General features: G+C 55.9%; 1 protein-coding gene across 4 annotated transcripts in view; it reads left to right on the top strand.

The window, feature by feature from the left end:
- The first annotated feature begins 15,152 nt into the window (after window positions 1-15,152).
- Window positions 15,153-18,551, top strand: part of FZD9 (frizzled class receptor 9) — a 30,904-nt gene continuing 27,505 nt past the window's right edge. For all 4 annotated transcript variants that reach the window (XR_004981373.2, XR_004981372.2, XR_004981371.2 and 1 more), the window contains exon 1: window positions 15,153-17,068. Coding sequence is in view for 1 of the 4 variants with exons in the window: in XM_036395115.2 (XP_036251008.1) it covers window positions 15,272-17,026 (1,755 nt within the window). In the remaining 3 variants the exon portion in view is untranslated. The remainder of the gene's footprint in view (window positions 17,069-18,551) is intronic.

Raw genomic sequence — 18,551 nt, 5'->3', positions numbered from 1 at the left:
TAGATCTAAAATTGCTGAATAATACCAGCTTTGGAGCAAACTCCAGAACTCTGTGTGCTCACATGGGGCTGTGGCTGGGATTGAATAAATGCAGAGTCAGAGATGCTCTAAGAGCTGGAGTCCCTCTGCTCTGGAGCCAGGCTGAGGAACTGGGGGTGTTCACCTGGAGAAGGCTCCAGGAAGACCTTAGAGCCCATTCTTCTGTGTAAAGAGGCTCCAAGAGAGCTGGAGAAGGACTTTGGACAAGCAGCTGGAATAACAAGACAAGGGGGAATGGCTTCCAGCTGATAGAGGGCAGGGTTAGATGGGATAGTGCAAAGAATTTCTTCCCTGTGAACATTGAGGCCCTGGCACAGGGTGCCCAAAGCAGCTGTGGCTGCCTCTGGATCCCTGGAAGTGTCCAAGGCTGGTTTGGCTGGGGCTAAGAGCACCCTGGTCTAGTGAAAGGTGTCTCTGCCCATGGCAGGGGGTGGAACAAGATGAGCTTTAAGGTCCCTCCCAACCCAAACTATTCCATGATTCTGACTTCCACAGCCATATCAGCCAGGGCTTCCCAGCCATCCATGTATCACAGGTGGCCTCGTCTGTCCATCTTCTTGGCCTTGCTCTTTCGCAGAAGGGTCTAAAACCATATCTCCAGGCAGTAGAGGTTGGGCTGGCACTAAGAGGAGAATTGTAGAAGCATGGAATATCCTAAGCTGAAGGGACCCACTGGGATTGTCCAGTTCAGCCCCTGCTGCAGGGCCAGTGTGTCCCTGAGCCCTTTTCTAGCCTGACACTAGATGGCAATGCCTCCTTCCCAGCAGTGTTTCGGACTCCTTTCTGAGGGCCTTTAAATCTGGATATCTGTCTTTCTCTGCATAAATTTTGTAGTAACTCTGATGCCTCTTCCCTACAAGAAGCAGAGAACTTTGTGCTTCCTGGGATAAGATAGTTCTGAAGACATAAACACAGCAAGTTTCCTAGAATGGGACAGCTGTGCCTCCCAGGAGTTCCCTAACAAGGGCTGTGCTGGCACTTCCCTGCCAGCCCTTGGGTCAAAAGACTGTGGGCAGCTGGATCCACGAGTGGAGACTTGGCACATCCCCGTCCACCAATGACCTTGGAAAGGCAGGATCTCCTGGACCCCAAACTGTGGGGACAGACCCCATTGAGAAAGACATCTCATCTGCTAAATCTGAAGTGTAGGTGGGGTGTGACTGCTGTGGCGCAGTGATAAGCTTTCCAAGCCTCTGGAAGAGCCACTCCAGTCCTGCTGCCAGCAGCACACACAGCAGGAACAGCAGCCACCCTTCCCTGCCACCCAGGCCATGCTGGTTAATTGTACTTCACCCAGAGTCTGTTAACAGGCAGGTTGACAGGCAGTTTGTTGCTGTTGGAGACTTCCCACGGTGAGGTAGATCTTGCTGAAGTGCATTTTTCTTTACCAAATTATGTCGAAAAACTACTTTATTTTTTTTCTTTTTTTTCCTTTTCTTTTTTCCCCCCTTTTTATTCCCCTCTTTTCTCCCTTCCTTTCTCCCTTCCTTCCTTCTTTTTCATTATTAAAGGAGGAAATACAATCTCTTAGTCCCTGGGCAAAATCAGAGGTGTGTTCGGATTCTGACTTGGCATTAGAGCCGAAATACTAGTCCTTGAGCAAAAGAGACAAAAATCTCTACAGAGAGCCACACTTTTGGGGTGGTAGTCAAAAAACACTGAATCAGAGAAAAGTTTCCTACTGGAATTTTTAATTTTTGCCAAAATGCTTCCCTTCCCCCCCCTCCATGCAATAATTTTTGACAAACAAGGTTCGTCCCAGCTCAGCCGTGGACTTGTATTTCCAGTTTGGGTTTATCAAATGTCAACCTGCAGCTCTGCAGCTGTGCTGGGTTTGCTCAATTCCAAGATTATCTGATCTCAGGTGAAGTTTTCCTGCCATGGCTGTTTATCCAAACCTGAAATGTCATGCACCCTCACACCATCAATCCAGCAGCTCCTTGGGCTGCAAAGATAAAGCCTCTTTGAAGTGTGAATCACAACCCCTATGTGTCACCTGAGCATCTCCCATCAGGTTGTCCTCCCCTGCACACCACTGACCCCCAAGAACACATAAAGGCAGTAAGATCCCACTCCAAGCCTGTTTCCTCCACTGGCACCTGGTGCAGAAACCCTGGAGACTGTGGGTGGGTGTCCTCCTTGTGGCCTCTATGGTGTAGGCTGTGCTCTGCCAGGGACAAGGGTGAGCTGAGACTGCTGGCAAGCAACCAAAACACATGAAATGGCTGTGCTAAACCTGTGCTGAGACATCCAGGGCATGTGAAATAGGAGTGCTGGAAGGTGCTCCACGTTGTGGCACCTCCTGTTACAATGCAGGCTAGTCACAGGTTTCCTCCAAGGTACAAGGTGCTGCAGTGGGAAATGCAGCATCTCCCCAAACCTTCCTGCTATGCGTGGGGATGCTGGTCCTATCAGCTCAGTCTGGGTAGGTGCTCAGTACCCTCCTCTGGGCCAGGAGCAATCCTGCTGATCTTGGGGGGGACTTGCGGGCTCAGGCTCCTGCCACCATCCCTGTGCTGCTGACAGGGCAGAGAGGAGACTGCAGGAAGGGACCAAGGACCCCTGTGGCACTGGATCCCCTGGGTGGTATAGGGGCAGAGGACTCCCTGGGATTCTGGAGCCCCTTGAGTCACTGGGCACCCTGTTCTTCTGGGCTGGGACAGGAGCCAGGAACTTCCATGGCACTGGAGCCCCTGGGCTGGGACAAGGACCAAGGACCCCCCATGGCACCGGAGTCCCTTGCCTCACTGGGCACCCGTTCCCCCAGATAAGGACGAGGGACTCGGATCTTTGTGTTCCAGTGGCCGACCCTGGAAGTCATGGAAGCAGAAACCCCTTGGTGCTGCCAGCCGCAGGCGAGCCCAGCCGGCCCCAGAACGCGCCAACTCCGTGCTCTGCTCCTGGCCCCTCGTTTGTGTTGGCACCAGCCAGAGAGTGAAGCCGGTTTAATTGGCAGTTGTGTTTGTGGCCAGGGTGTTATGAAAAGGTTTTCTGTCTCCCTCTGTAAGTTCCCCTGAATATGTTTTCACTCTTAATATAATATTCACTTCATTATTAGCTGAAAGAGGCTCTTTTCAGACAGGGCTTTTTTTTTCCTCTCCTTCCAAAAATACATCAAACTGCCCCTTCATGCAGTGCTACTCTGAGGGCTGGGATTGTCTACTGGGTGGGAAGTGAGAAACCCGACAGTAAATAGGATTTACACAGAAATTCCTTTCTTCCCCAGTGTGCTGGCACTGCTGGCTGGGTAATGGAGGAAGCGGCTGTTGCTTACACGGTGATTTGGGGTACCTCACCTCCCCAGCAATGTGGTCACCAAGGGGATCCCCCCAAGCAGATCAGGGGCTCCCAGTGCCCTCAGCTGGTGTTTCCAGGTGCAAACCCCTCTAGCAGAGTTGGGACCCAGCCCCAGTGATTCCCATGTGTGCTGAAAGCATTTCCCATGTGTGTTTCCAGCATCTGTCAGGTTTTGGAAGCTTGCTCTCTCTTGGGTGGGTTTGAGGGCATTGGGTGCAACTGGACCCCTGCATTGACCTCTTGTGTTGCTGCTCTTCATGACTTTGCAGCTTCCATAAGGCTTTTTCCTCCGGTTTTGAGAAAATCTCTTTGAAAATTCTGTGAGCTGTAGAAGCAGTGAGGGTGGTATTACATGCAGAGCATCCAGCCTGGCTCAGCCTTGGGGATCCAGGGGAAACATCTCTGCTTTCCTCTTGTCTGAGTTCCTTGAAGGGTACTCACAGCCCAGCCAAGCTCTGGGTTCAGTTGTTTGCCATATTTGGGTGGTTTTGCAGGGCCATGCAGCCCCGGGTGTCCTCACTCAATGTCCTCAGCCTAGCCCAGCTAGGAATATCTCATGCTGGGGCTGCTGTGGGGTTGTGCCATCTCAGCCCTGGCCCCAGCTACTTTTGGGATACCCTAAGACAGCCAATCACAGCGGGGGGAGGTGGGGGGGACACTGGGCCAGCTCTTGCACTATTGCTATGGAGCACTGGGGTCCCTGGGGACCTCCACACCTCTGCTCCGTCCCTTGAGGAGCTGTTATAAAAGCCCAGGGGAGCCCAAAGCATGTTTTCCCTTTCCCTGAAAGCAATATAGACACAAATCTCCCCTCTCGGGGAAGATGCCAACAGCAGGAGCCTTCCCTAGCTCCACTGCCCCCATTCCCAGCCATCTTGGGAAAATCATTAGGGCTGGTACCATGTGCTGATAAATATCCAAGTTCTGTCCTTAACTGGGAACAATTAGCATTTGTTTCAGGATACCTCTGTTTCAGGATACAGCTGTGGCTCCAGAGCTGACAGAAGCATTCCCATCCAAGTAGGGCCCAAGGGAGCTCCCTAGGGATGATGCAGCTCCCAGGTAAGGATGCTCTTGGAAGGGGTCCAGCTTATGCATCCTCAACCCCTCACCTGGTCCTGACATTGGCAGGAAAGTGGGAGCTCCCTGATGATCCTGCACTTCTTTTTCCAGCTTTTGGGAAAAAAATAAATAAGATTTGAGCTGTTTTCTCTGGGGTTTTGGCAGTTTGTCCACCCCTTCCCATGCACATCTTGTGTTCAGTGTATCCTGGTGCCTCCCCTGTCTCTCCCACAGTGCAAAGCATCCTCTTGTGCGAAGCCAGACAGGAACTGTGCCTGACAGGCTCTGGGGGCTGATTCTGGAGGAGATAGTAGAGAAGGTTCTGGAGTTACATAGGCAAAGGAAGACTTCAGATTTTGCACATGGGTCTGAAAGCTGACGGTGGAAATACTGACCTGTGTCAGAAATGAGAAGTGTGGGGGGAAAGGTTGTGGTCATTCCAGGTGGAAGGGTCAGGAATGTGATGACTCCCAGCTCTGATACCCTTGGTGAGCCCAGAGGAGAGGGACAGTGCTGTCTCCCTGGCCTCCTATGTTGGATGCTGGAGGGACCAGTCCCAAATGTGGGCTTAGGAAGGCTGGAGCTAATGCAGGACCTGGGCTTGGAGCAACACAGGGAAAGGTGAATGGAGGAACCACTGGGGCTACACCAGCAGCACTCTCACCCTTGAAACTCTGGCTGCTCCAGATCCTGCACAGGGGGAGTGGGCAGTGGGACACTGGAGATCCTGGAGCTAGACAATCTGTGGTTTGAGAGTCAAGGGGCTGAGGAGGAGGGGGAGGAGGAGGAGGAATGTGGCCTGGCTGACAGGGACAGGCTTGGTTTTCTGTGGCTTCACATTTTCCTTCACTGGAGGTTTGCACTGAAGGTGGAAAATGTGGGAGAGGAGGGGTGTGGGGCCGCTGGGGGCTTTGGGATGTGACCTGCCTGCCAGGGCAGAGCCCATGGCAGGGACATGGACATGGTACATGCCAAAGCCCAGTGGATCTGAGAAGTGTCCCCACTCAGGGTAGTTGGGGCCAGGAATTTGCTGGGAAGCAGGGCAGCTCCACAAGCTGCCTGGACTTCAGCTCCCATGGGATGGTCTGGCATCCCTGAGGCTGACATGTGATGGGAATGCTACAGAGGTGCCAGGGGACCCACCAGAACACGGAGCACAGGGCTGGACACAGGTTTGCTGCAGTACTGCAGCTCCCTCCCACCACCCAAGGCCATCCCCTGCGGCATGCAGATATCTCAAATCCCACTTAGACACCTTACTGCTGCTCCTGGGGTGTTTGCAGCAAACCTGTATTACTGGGAGCCATGAGCTGGCTGCAGAAACACTTGGACTCACCTAAGAGGGCAGCTGGATTCTGCCCTCAGTCCTGCCAACACAACCCTCTGACAGCCACAGTAGGGTGATCAGATATGACATTTCCATGGCCCGTGGCTCTGCTGCAGATCTGGAGACAAGTTTGTTTTCCAGCCCTGGATTTTGGGAGTATGTAGAGCTGGCGGGACCTTCAGCTCTGCCAGCCAGCACCAACTCCCTTGCCTGTGGCTCTTTTTGTGTGGAACAGGATTAGGGACGGAAAGAGGAGGAAGGTAACTCAGGGTACCGTGGGGCAGGGCAAAAGCAGGAGCGTGCAGATTGAACATCAAGGGAAGAGGCTCAGCAGGGCACTCAGAGAGCCGGGATCTATTGTCTGCTGCTGCTCTGGGATGAGATCATGGAATCAGAATCACAGAATGGTTTGAGTTGGAAGGGACTTTAAAGATGATCAAGTTCCAAATTCCTTTCACTTCTGTTCACCAAACACCTTTCACTAGACCAGGTTGCTCCAAGCCCCATCCAGCCTCACCTTGAACACTTCCAGGGATAGGGATGTCACCTCTAGCTTGTGGCCTCCCCAATAACAGCTTTTGCTCTCCCCATCTCCTCCAGTGACTAGCACATGACAGGGAAATTTGTGCTATTAGCAGGGCCAGGAGACAGACAGGCTGGAGTTGGGGATGGGGACAGAGTAGAGCCACCCCAGAGCCCACCCCAGTGCTGCTGGAGTAGCCCAGGGATGGATGACCCAGCTCACAGCCTTGGTGGCACACAAAAAGCTCATTTCTTCATCTCCAGGCTCCTGGCCAATGATGCCTGTGAGCCCTCACTGCAGCCACTGACCTTTAAACAAGGTGGTTGGAGAGATGGAGGTAGCAGAAATCCCTGAAAGATTATTTGTTTCTCACAAACTATATTTAGACACCATCAGCAAAACTCAAAAGTGCTGAGTTTGGCTGACTAAATCTGGGAGATTTGTGGTTTTTTTCCCCTCAAGGAGAACAGGATTAGCCAGCAAATGAGGAATTGTGTTTTTGTTTGACATACCTGAGGGTTTCCACTCCACGTTGCTGTTTTGAGCTCCTGGTGCCATGATGATGATGATGATAGACCTGACAAGGCACTGCCCCATCTTGTGAAGATATTTTTTGGAAAAGTTGCAGCTGGCTCCCCCACCATGGTGCTGCTTGCTTTCGTTGTTAAACTTTGGGTTTTTGAATATTTTCAGAGATGTTGGCATATTAGGGTGTTTTTGAGATAGAAGGAGATCACGCTGGTGCTGCTCCAGTGCAAAGTCCTTCCCTGGTGGAATGCACCCCTCCAGCTCCCTGCATGCACCAATGCTGCCCCAAGGGATGGGTACCTCAGGGAGCTGGGAGGGTTGACATGCTCCTGACTGGGTGGACCTTCAGGGAATAGCAAGAGGTCACATTGCTTTTCTGAAACACCCTTGGATCATCTGGGGTGTAGTTCTTTGCTGGTTTGGATTCCCTGTGCCTAAATCCCATCTCCCCTAGGGAGACTGGGATCAGGTCTGAACTTCCCAAGTGGAGTGTTTAGGGGGCCAAGCAGGTGAGGGCTTTTCTGATCCCTGAGAGGTGTCAGCCCATTTGACCAGCTAGTGACAATGAAGAGCAGAATGACCCATCAAGAGCCTCCCATCTGGACATGAACCCATATTAAATATTAGACCCCGAATGTTTCTGGGGTGTGTCCTGCCTGGCTTCGTCTGGCCTCGCTGCTGGACCAAAGGCTGCAGCTGTGGCGTTTTCACCTCAGAGATACCTTTGGCCAGCTGGATGCTGCAGCTGGGCACTCAGAACAAATCCAGGCAAAGTAGGAACTCAGTTTACCTTTGGTGGAAAAGGTTCAGACGACAGTGAAGAGAAAAGGAGCGGGTTCTGCCGTGGAGCTTAGATCCAGAGTTTATTGTAGCATGGTAGACCTCTGAATGTGGTAACAGCTCTCAGACAGACAGACACACGGTCGCATGGTCTCGTGTTCTTTTAAGCCCCCGGGGACAGGGGGAGGGGAGGGACAGGTGAGGGCCAACCAGGTGTGAGCAGGGGAAGGCTCAGGGGATGTGGACGCCAGGACAAACCAATGAGCCCAGGCCTGGGGGGCATCTGCCAATCACACGACGCCTTGCTGGAAGGTTTAAGATTGATGGGCAGCTCCCAGACAGGAGGGCAAAGGGGGAGGGGGAAAGGTTGGCGTACCTGAGGGGGATGGGATAGGTGAGGCAGGAAACCACACTGCAACAAACCCAAATCCTGTGGGTGATGGGAGGCAAAAGGGAAGAAGGGCTCTGGGTCCATCTCCAGCAGAGCAGAAAATTTTTTTACCCTAAACTTGTCAAAATTCTGCATCCCTTGAGCTGGCCCTGCCAGGACATCAGGCTCTGTTCTTTGAGAAATAAGGCTCTGGGGAACTCAGGTCCTTGAGCTGCAGGTCATCCACAGCAGCTCCTCTTCAGAGAGGGCCCAGGGAAGGTGGGGATGGAATTGTTGCACTGTAGCAGCTCTCTGGTGATCGGGTTAGACATGTCTGAGGAACTTTCTCCTTCCTCCTCTGGCCAAGTGAGAGATGAGGATCTCCTAGGCTTCTCCGTATGGAGAGGAGGAGAAGAGGTAGTACTCAAGGAGGAACCAGCTCAGGGAGGAGGATGCTGGGGCCAGATGGTTTGTCCAGAGCAAAGAGTGACCCAACCTTGGGTAGGAACCATCAGAATGATGCCTGAACATGGGCTGCTTCCATGGAATCAGAGAGTAGTTTGTATTGGAAGGGACCTTAAAGATCCTCTTGTTCCAACTTCCTGCCATAGGCTGGGATGCCACCTATTAGAAGGTGTTTGTGACCCTGGAAATAAGGGAGAAATGCAGTATGGAGCTTCCCAGCACTGATAACTCTGTCCAGTAACTGGGAGGAGATATGCTCACCCAAAGGTATCAGGGACAGGAGACCATCAGTTGGGGCTGCTCCTGCCTTCTCCCTGCACCTGGGCCCAGCTGTGTGGGGGAGCTGACAACTCAACCCAAGAGCCCTGGAAAAGCCAGGATTCTTCCTCCTGGTCCATGCAGCTGGAGAACCACAGCACCAATGGCATTGCCAGTAGGTGAGGACCTGGAGAAAGCCTTCCATGGCTGTGGGACACCCAGAGGAAGTGCCAGGTGACAGAGCCTTGAGGCTGCACTTGGAGACATGTGGTTGGTCTTGGCAACCAAGTCGGCAGCTTGGCCAAGTCAGTGGTGTGATAAAACCATTTCTAGCATGTTCCAAGAGCCCTCCCTGCTCCTGCAGCATACTGGGACTGGGGCTCAGCTCTCTGAGAATGTTCCTTCTTCCCAGGGGATGCTTTGACTGTGTCCAGCCTATTTTTCTGTAAAAGGCTGAACCTGTGCAGAAGTTCCTGGCCCACGGCATCATTCAGTGTGACACAGCAATTCATCAGGAGGTGGCAGGGCTTGAGGGGGCTCCGACTCTACCCAAATTGCTTGGAAGAAGGTTTCTCTTCCAGTCCAGACTGGTGACCACAGTCTCTGACCAGGCAGTTGCCTCCTGGATTTTGCTGCTCTTTGAAAAGGCATTGAGGGGCAGAGAGCATGAACAGCCCAGGACACAGCTGCTATGGTGCATCTCCTACCCCCTCACAGGGTGCCCCCAGCCCTGGTGCGGTGGGGCTGAGTCCCAGCCCATGTTCTGCTTGGCTCCAGACTGCCCCGTGCTTCTCCCCTTCTTCTCTGGATTGTATTTATTTATTTATACAGTGAATGTAATAAAACTCCAGCAGGAAATGGAGGCGATTCCCTGCCATTCCCCACAAGCCAGCCCTGGGCCGGTGAACAAGGAGGCGCATTGTGCAGCGTGGAGCCTCCTGCCAGCACCAAGCCTGTGGCTGAGGCTGAAGAAAGGACTGAGTGTGTATGTGAGCAGTGGGACCTGGTGCCAGCACCCCCCCCAGGATGGAGGATCCTGGGGAAGAAACTTCACTTTGCAGGGCAAGCAGGGCTGGGGGTAAAAGGCTTCTGTGCTGGCTTGGGATGTTGTCTGGGAGCACCACAGAGCCTGCTCCCAGCACAAGGAACCTCCTCGGCCCATCCTTGGGCTGCCGGGAAACAGGGGTGGGCACTGAAGATCACCTGAGGGGACACGTGGTGGCCCCATGGGCCAGCATGGGGGGGGTATATGAGTAGCTCTTCCCGGGGCTGAGGCAGCTGGGAGGGAGCTCCAACCATTCACCTGCCTCTCTCAGGCAGCTGCTCCAATCTTCAGCTGCTGCCACCAGTAGGGTTCAGAGTGAATGGCTGCTGCTAGGGCTCACCTGGCTCCTGTCCCCCTAGAAGGGGTCTGCAGGGGTAAATGAGGTGGCTGAGGGTGGGATGTGGCTCAGTCCAGATTTCCCATTGATGGGAGAGATCCCATTGCGGGGGACAATTTTCTCAGTGCTGCCAGGAGCTGAAAGCAGCTCCATGTGCTGCCACCACACTCACCAGATAAAATAATGTGGGTGAGGTAGAGACATTGTCTTTCTCCTCCCTAGTTCTCCCAGCCATGGCTCCCATGGGACACACCACTGTCCTCCTGCCCCATCGGCTGAATCCCACAGCTGCATGTGGTCACCATCCCTGTGCCGGTCCCTCAGGCTCCCAGGGATCCTGGGGTTAAGGTCATGCCCTGAGCCCTGTGTCTCCTCCCTGATTTGTGTCACTGCTATGTGAATGGGGATGTCATGGCCCAGGGATACTGTGGCCAGGGCTGGGGAGGTGGGGGGCTGGCTGGCACCATGACCCACTAGTCCCCAGCTGGGGGGTGATGGGGTGACAAGGCTGCAGAGAGCATCCCTGGTAATGTCACACATGTCAGCCTGCATCCCTGACTCCTGGCCACAGTGTCCTTGCACCATGGGCTGAGTTGTAACCACAAATACCTGCAGAGAACCAGAGGCCAGGAGGTGACTGGGACACTGCCTGGGGACACTGTTTGTGCTCCACCTGCTTGTTTGGGGGCCAGACCCCAAAATCCCCATCTTTCTCCACTACTCCACCTGCCCATGACATGGAACCTGCCCAGGGGCACAGAGAACAGTTGTCTATGGTGGGCACAGTCTGTTGCAGATGTGTGTGCCTTGGTATCACACAGGATTGTGCCTGGGGCAGGAGGAGCTTGGGCTTGAGGATCACTCGTGGTGATCCTGGTGTCCCCAAGGAGATGGTGGCTGGGGCAGGGGTAATCTGCCTCTCTGGCTGGGTGGGTGCCAGTCCACAGCCCCATGGGTTGCTCCCAGAATGGACCCCTCCACCTGCTCACCAGCCCATCCGGCCTGGCACTGGCATCCTTTTGAAACTGAAGCCACTGGCCTTTTGCACAGCAATTCCTGTGAAATTCTTCAGGAAGGGAAAATTATCCCTCCCAGATCCCTGCAGGACTGTGCCATTTCCTGCTTCCAAGCTGGCAGGTAGGGCACAGGATGCCCAGAGCCCTGGCTCACATGGACATGGCCTGTCCTTGTGGATTCCTCTCCCTGCCCCCAGCCCATGCCTCTCTCTACGAGCCAGGCACTGGTGGGAACTGGGACCACTCGGGATCTGGGGCATCGTCAGGTCAGAGGCAAGGGCGGTGATGGCATGGAGCCCCCCACCTCCTTGCAACAAGTCCTGCTGCCCTGGCCAAGGCTAGGCAGAGCAGCACCCACAGTCCTGCCACAGTTACACCACCCCCTTCCCAAATCCATTGCCCAACTCCATCTTCCGATGCCCTGCCGTTATACATCCTCCCTGCCCTATTGCCCCCTCCCCTGCCCCACTGACCCCTTCCCCAAGTTGATTACCTCCTCCTTGGATCAATCACCTCCTCCCTTGCCCACTCCCTTCTCTGATCCATCACCCTCTCCCAGGCTCTGTTGCCTCCCTCTCCAGCTTCATCACCCCCTCCTGTACTCTACTGCTCCTTCCCCACCTCCATAACTCTCTTCCCTAATCCATCACTCACCCAGTTCCATTTCCCCAACTTTTCTCCCCTCCCTCTCCTCACATCCATTGCCTCCTCTCTTGCTCCATCACCCTTTCCGCAGCTCCACCATCCCTTCCCTTGCACTACCACCCCACCTCCACTGCCCCCTCCCTGACTCCGACCAGGGCTGTCCCCATCTCTGGTGCTAAGAGCTTCCCCCAAGCCCTTCCTCCAAGAAAGACGCCCTCCCCGCTGCCATGGCTGGACAGAGGGGCACTGCTGCAGCCTCCTGTACCCGGGAGGGGGGCAGCCAGTGGGTTTTTTCCGTTCATCCCCTCCCCTTCCGAGGCTCTCGCACAGGTTTCAGGCGCTGTTGACGGGAAGAAAGGAAATGGGGCAAAGCTCTGCCAGGAACCACAGGCTCCCGGGCTCCGGCGATCCGTCCCGCTGGCCTGCCTGGCCGCTTCCCGGGCAGAATTCCTGAGCAGTTCTGAGAGCCCTTTCTTTCTGCTATTGATCTTGGATCCACAGCGCAGGGTCACTTCCAAGACCGTAAATCTCTGTGTTGCTCTACCTGGGGTACTTATTTTCACTGTGGGGCTCCCAGACCTGCTGGAGATCTCGGCTTCTGTTCGTGGCCGGGATGTCCCCACTCCTGCACTGTCCCCTCCCCGCTGTCCGTGCGCTACCCAGGCGTGCGAGCAGGCAGGGACAAGTCACTTCTAATCAGGCACAGGTAGTGGGGCAGTGCAAGGGCAAGGCTTGGGGTGCTGGTGGTACCTCCTGATATCCCCTGCATACCTGAGGGGTGAGATGAAGCTCCAGGAAGGTCCTTGGGGCTCAGGCAGGGCTTGGGCACCCCGAGGAGTACCTGGGGGTTGGTGCACCGAAGAGGGAGGAGCACCTCAAGGTGCAGGGCAGAGGTTAGGGGCAGCCACACCTCTACAACGAGCCCCTTGATTCCAAAAATCCATGTGTTGCTCTTGGCCAGGCTGCCGTAACAGGAGCCAAGAGCAACAGTTTTACATATTAAAGGAAAATGAAATTAAAATATATTTATTTGTGCCCTCTCCCCCCGCAACCTTTCATAGTCCAGGTGGAGGGCACCCATGGGGGGTAGCCAGGAAGTTGGGGCTAGGATCCCGGGTCTCATCCAGCCCCTGCCTGTGCCCACCGCCCATCCAGAACCCTCACTGGGCAGCCAGGGCTGGGTCAGAGACATTTCAGGTTTTCCAGGTGATGCTTCCCAGCTTTCCTTCGCAATCAATTTCTTGAAGGAAAGCCTTAGTGGCCACAGTTATATTTGGGGTGTCCTGGAGTGATGGCAGTGATTGCCTTGCGTCCCTCACCTCACACAGGACACATGCCCTGGGTCTGGGGGTTGGAGAGATGAAGGACCCAGGGAAAGGTCCCAGCACACTGCAGGTACCACCTCCATCCCCATCACTTTGCTGCTCAGCCATGTGTGACAATTTGTCCCCAGAGCTGCACCACAGCACAAACTACCCCCAAACAGTTAGAGTATGAAGCCCCCCTGAAGCTTTGTGTCGCTAGGCACACGGGACAGTGATTTCTGAAACACCCCAGAGCTGGTGGCCAAGGTGAAAAACATCCCAAAATCCCAAATAATCCCAAATATCCCCCAATAATCCTTTTCACAGGGCCCCGGAGCCAATTGTGCAGACACCCCATGTTAGAGGGAAATTCCGGGGTGACGCCTTATCTCGTGCTCCGTTACATGGTTGATAAGCAGCTCCCATGGAATTTCCCTATAGTGCCGGATCCAGGATGTTTGGATCCTGCACAGTGGGTGTCAGTGATTAGGAGCTGCGCTGACAGGTTGTTACGCTGTTACTAAAGAAATCGCAGGGCTGTGGGAATGCCTAGGAATGGCTGGATGCCCGGACCCCCTGGCGCCAGCCAGGCACTGGATGCCAGATGTCCTGCAGGACACTGCAGGGACCCTGCTGGAATCACCCCAGGGTGGACAAGCTGCTCCAAAAGGGGTGCTGGAGATGGCACAGAGCAACCCAGGCTGACCTGGGATCAGCAGCTCGTAGGAGCGGGGGCTGCTGATTGCACCTTGTGATGGTGGCCTGGGCAGCACAGCCTGTCCACAGGGGTGCTGCCACCCCCAGAGTGTAACACCTCCCTGTGCCTTGGATGTAATTGGTCACCCTATGAGTGTGACATTGGACTTTGGGGTCTGGCAGCCCCGGCTTGACCACCCTGACTTATGTCACCTCCCAGGAGCTGCCCTGGCCTTATAGTGATATTGCTGTCCTCTGCCCTGTGCCTGCCCTGAATTGTTGTTCAGCCAGGGACACGGCTTTCCTGGCCTGTGCTGTGGGCACTGGAGCTGAGACATTTCCCGAGTCTCCACTGTCTTACCCCGTGCTCAGCCCCAGGGGCATAGGCACCATGTGCCACGCACTGTGAGTTCCTCTGTTCTCAGCAGCAGCACCAAAGCAGCAGTCTGTGTTCCCAAACTGAGGGATGTCACCCTGCGGGGAGAGGATCCCTCCCCCAAGGACACAAGCCGTGGGGTGTGCCCGGGTGTGCTCAGCCGCGCACGCACACCCTGCTGGCACACGGGGGGCCTGGCAGCACTCGGCGGGTCTGGGCAGCCATGAGGTCATGTGTGATCCTGTGCCCAGGTGTATGTGTGCATACATGTGCCAGTGCACACCCCTGTGCGGGGCCTGGCTGGTAGTGTGTGGATGTGCATGTGTGTCTGTCTGTGAGTATATGTGCACGTGTATGTTAGTGTATGTGTATGCTTTTAGGTGTGCATGTGTGTGTGCGTGTGTGTGTGCATGTGTTAGCCTGTTTGTGCTTGTCTACGTGTGCGTGGGCATGTGCATGTGAGTGTATGTGTGTGTACACATGGACATGCACACGGTATGGGCACGTTTGTTAATGCGTGTGTGCGTGTGCACATTAGTGTGCAGCTATGTCTGTGTGTGTTAGTGCATGTTAACATGTGCATGTGTGTGTGTTTTAGCGTGTGATAATGTGTGGTAGTGTGTGTGGGCCTGTGCACGTTAGGGTGTGCACATGCGTGTGGAAGATGCGTGAAAGGGTGTGCGTGTCTGTCAGTGTGCATGTTACCTGTGTGTGTGCACAGGGACACGTGCTCATTAGTGTGTGCGAGAGCGCGCACGTGTGTATCTGTGTATCTATACCTGTGTAAATGTTCTGTTTGTGCACGTTTGCGTGTCTGTAAGTGCGCTGTGTGACTGCGCTTCCCCCTCCCGCGTGTCCCCAGCGCCGGGGAGCTCCAGGACTGTGCGCGGACCTCGCTGCCAGTTCCCGGCGTGGGTCCCGCCCCCCGCCCCTCCCCGTCCCGTCCGGCCCCCTCCCAGACACGCCCGGCGGGGCGGGGAGGGGCGGGAGCGCTTGGCGGGTGCTGCCGGTGTCGGCGGGCGCGGGGCGGCGCGGGGCGCTCGGCGGGGCCGCCGCCGCATGGCGCGGGCCGGGGCCGGGGCCGGGAGCTGCCCCGGCGCGGCGCCTCCAGCACCGCAGCGATCGGCCCCGTGGCGGCGGGGGCAGCGTGGCCGGGCGATGGCGGAGCTGTAGCAGCCGCGGGGCCGGTGCGGGCGGCGGGCGATGGCGGCGGCTCGGCTGCGGGTGGCCCTGTGGGTGCTGTGGCATTTTGGAGTGGGCGGTCGCGGGTTGGAGCTGGCGGGACTGGAGGGCCCGCGGGGGCGCGCGGCGCGGTGCCAGCCTGTGGACATCCCGATGTGCCGGGGGATCGGGTACAACCTGACCCGCATGCCCAACCTGCTGGGGCACGAAAGCCAGCGTGAGGCCGCCCTGAAGCTGCACGAGTTCGCCCCACTGGTGGAGTACGGCTGCCACGTTCACCTGCGCTTCTTCCTCTGCTCCCTCTACGCACCCATGTGCACCGATCAGGTGAGCGCCAGCATCCCTGCCTGCCGCCCCATGTGTGAGCAGGCCCGCCACAAGTGTGTACCCATCATGGAACAGTTCAATTTCGGCTGGCCTGAGTCACTTGACTGTGGCAGGTTGCCCACCAAGAATGACCCCAATGCCCTCTGCATGGAGGCCCCTGAAAATGCCTCAGCCGCTGAGCCGCACAAGGGACAGGGGATGCTGCCTGTGGCCCCCCGGCCTTGGCCACCTGGTACCGCTACCGAGGGACGGGGACCCAATGGGCTGGGAGCTTGCAACAATCCTGAGAAGTTCCAGTACGTGGAGAAGAGCCTCTCGTGTGCACCCAGGTGCTCCCCCGGGGTGGACGTGTACTGGTCCCGGGAGGACAAGGACTTTGCCTTCATTTGGATGGCTGTCTGGTCCACCCTCTGCTTCGTCTCCACTGCCTTCACCGTCCTTACTTTTCTGCTTGACCCCCACCGCTTCCAGTATCCTGAGAGGCCCATCATTTTCCTCTCCATGTGCTACAACGTCTACTCTGTGGCCTTCATCATCCGCTCTGTGGCCGGGGCTGAGAACATTGCCTGTGACCGGGAGAACGGTGAGCTCTACATCATACAGGAGGGGCTGGAGAGCACAGGCTGCACCATTGTCTTCCTCATCCTCTACTATTTTGGCATGGCTAGCTCTCTCTGGTGGGTTGTCCTCACCCTCACCTGGTTCCTGGCTGCTGGGAAGAAGTGGGGACATGAGGCCATCGAGGCCCACAGCAGCTACTTCCACATGGCTGCCTGGGGCATCCCAGCCATGAAGACCATTGTCATCCTCACCATGCGGAAGGTGGCAGGGGATGAGCTCACGGGGCTGTGCTATGTGGGGAGCATGGACGTCAGTGCCCTGACTGGCTTTATCCTCATCCCCCTCTCCTGCTACCTGGTCATTGGCACCTCCTTCATCCTCACTGGCTTCGTTGCCCTCTTCCACATCCGGAAGATCATGAAGACGGGTGGCACCAACACAGAGAAGCTGGAGAAGCTGATGGTGAAGATTGGGGTCTTCTCCATCCTCTACACCGTCCCGGCCACCTGTGTCATTGTCTGCTACTTCTACGAGCGGCTGAATGTGGATTACTGGATGCTGCGGGCACTGGAGCATGGCTGCCTACACCTGCCTGGCCGCCGTGCCACCGACTGCTCCCTTGAGGCCTCGGTGCCCACTGTGGCTGTCTTCATGCTAAAGATTTTCATGTCACTGGTGGTGGGCATCACCAGCGGGGTGTGGGTGTGGAGCTCTAAAACGCTGCAGACCTGGCAGAGCCTGTGCAACAGGCGGCTGGGCATGAGGACGCGGAGCAAACCCTGCAGTGGGGTCAGCTGTGGCGGGGGACACTGCCACTACAAAGGCCCCACAGTCATGCTGCACATGACCAAGACGGACCCGTACCTGGACAACCCGACTCACGTCTAGAGACGGGGGCTGCCCCCCACACTGGAAGAAGTGGCCTCACGGGTAAGGGGCAAGGGCAAGGGCTGTGTGCAGCAGGAGGGACACTCCCAGGTTTAGGGGGGCAAGGTTGTAGGATCCCCCAGCACCACTCACTGACAAGTAGCCGCTTTTTCCTAGAGGATGTTTTGTTTTTGCTGTTGCCAAATCCAGTGACTCCTTCTAACGCTTTCTTTGGGGGATGGTGGGGAAGGGACAGGGAGAGGAATAATCCATTCGTGTTTATTTAATTCTGTAATTTATTTTAAATTTTTTTTGATCGTTAGCTGCAAGGAATGGAAAAAACAATAAACCCTGGATGTGTTATTTGATCCAAGCTTGGTGCTGTTTGCAGGGATTCCAGGGGATCAAGAGCTCCCCCATGGGACCCCACCCCAGTTTGGGGGCTTTCATGTCAGGCCAGGCCATGCCACCACAGGGGTGCCTCTGTCGCTGGCAAGAGTGTGGTACCAGCAGGTAACACCATCCAGTTCCCCTCCGTGGCTTCCCTGGGACCGTGTCTGCCCCCTGGCAAGCAGGAGAAGGAAGAGGAGGAGGGTTTTCCTATGCTATGACACGAATCATCTTTTCCACTCCATGCTCTGAAGGTGATTAGTGTCGGTGCCATCGGCTGCTGGAGCCTCGGTGCTAGGCTGAGGAGCTTTGAGGGGGCAGGCCGGGAGCCAGGGAGATGGGCTGGGGACACAGGAACTTGGGGCAGAGAGGGCTCAGCTTTGATGTCCCCCCACAGAAGCCTGAGGTGCGGGTAATGGAAACTTCTGGGCAGCTTTATTTATCTCCCGCTCTGGTTACAATCCCAGCTTGCCTTCCCCATTGTCTGCAGGGAAATTCAAGCTTCAGCTGGTGCTGGTGAAGCTGGCAGGAGGAGCCAGGGCTGTTGGGCACAGAGTGGGCAGGAGTGTGGCTCTGCAGGGGCTCAGAGCGGGGGAAGTGCCTACCCCCCTGAGACATCCTGAGGGGCTGGCAGGGGCCAGCTCATCTCTCTAGGGGTTTGGTGGAGCTGTTTTGCCTGGCTGTCCCCAGGGATGTGCCAGGGGTTCCCAGTGCTAGGGAAGAGAAGTGGGCAGGGGGCTGTGGCAGGGGCATAGGCAGCACAGCACCTGGGGCAAGCAGGATCTGTAGGGGCAACACAGCTCTAGTGATGCTTAGACTTGTCCATCATCTAATTAGCCAGCCTGCAGGCTGGGCAGATCTGGACTCCAGGGAGGGTCAACCCTTGTCCAGGGAGCAACAATCCCGCAATGGACCTTCTCTCCAGCACTCAACCTGGCATCCACTGCTCACCCCAGCAGCCATTGGTCCCCATTTGATGAAGCCTTCCTGGTTCAGATTATCAAACTGTGGCTGGAGGACAGGGGCAAGACTCCCCACTATGGCTGGTGTGGGGGCAAGGGCTGGGGTCAGGATCCCTCACTCACCATCGAGTTTTGCCAGGGCTCTGTGCTGCTGTGATGCTGGGATCGGTGAAGCACCTTTAATCTGTTCCCTG

This window comes from Molothrus ater, chromosome 21 (assembly GCF_012460135.2).
Source record: "Molothrus ater isolate BHLD 08-10-18 breed brown headed cowbird chromosome 21, BPBGC_Mater_1.1, whole genome shotgun sequence".
In the NCBI taxonomy this organism is placed as follows: Eukaryota; Metazoa; Chordata; class Aves; order Passeriformes; family Icteridae; genus Molothrus; species Molothrus ater.
This window is presented reverse-complemented; position numbering and strand designations above follow the sequence as displayed.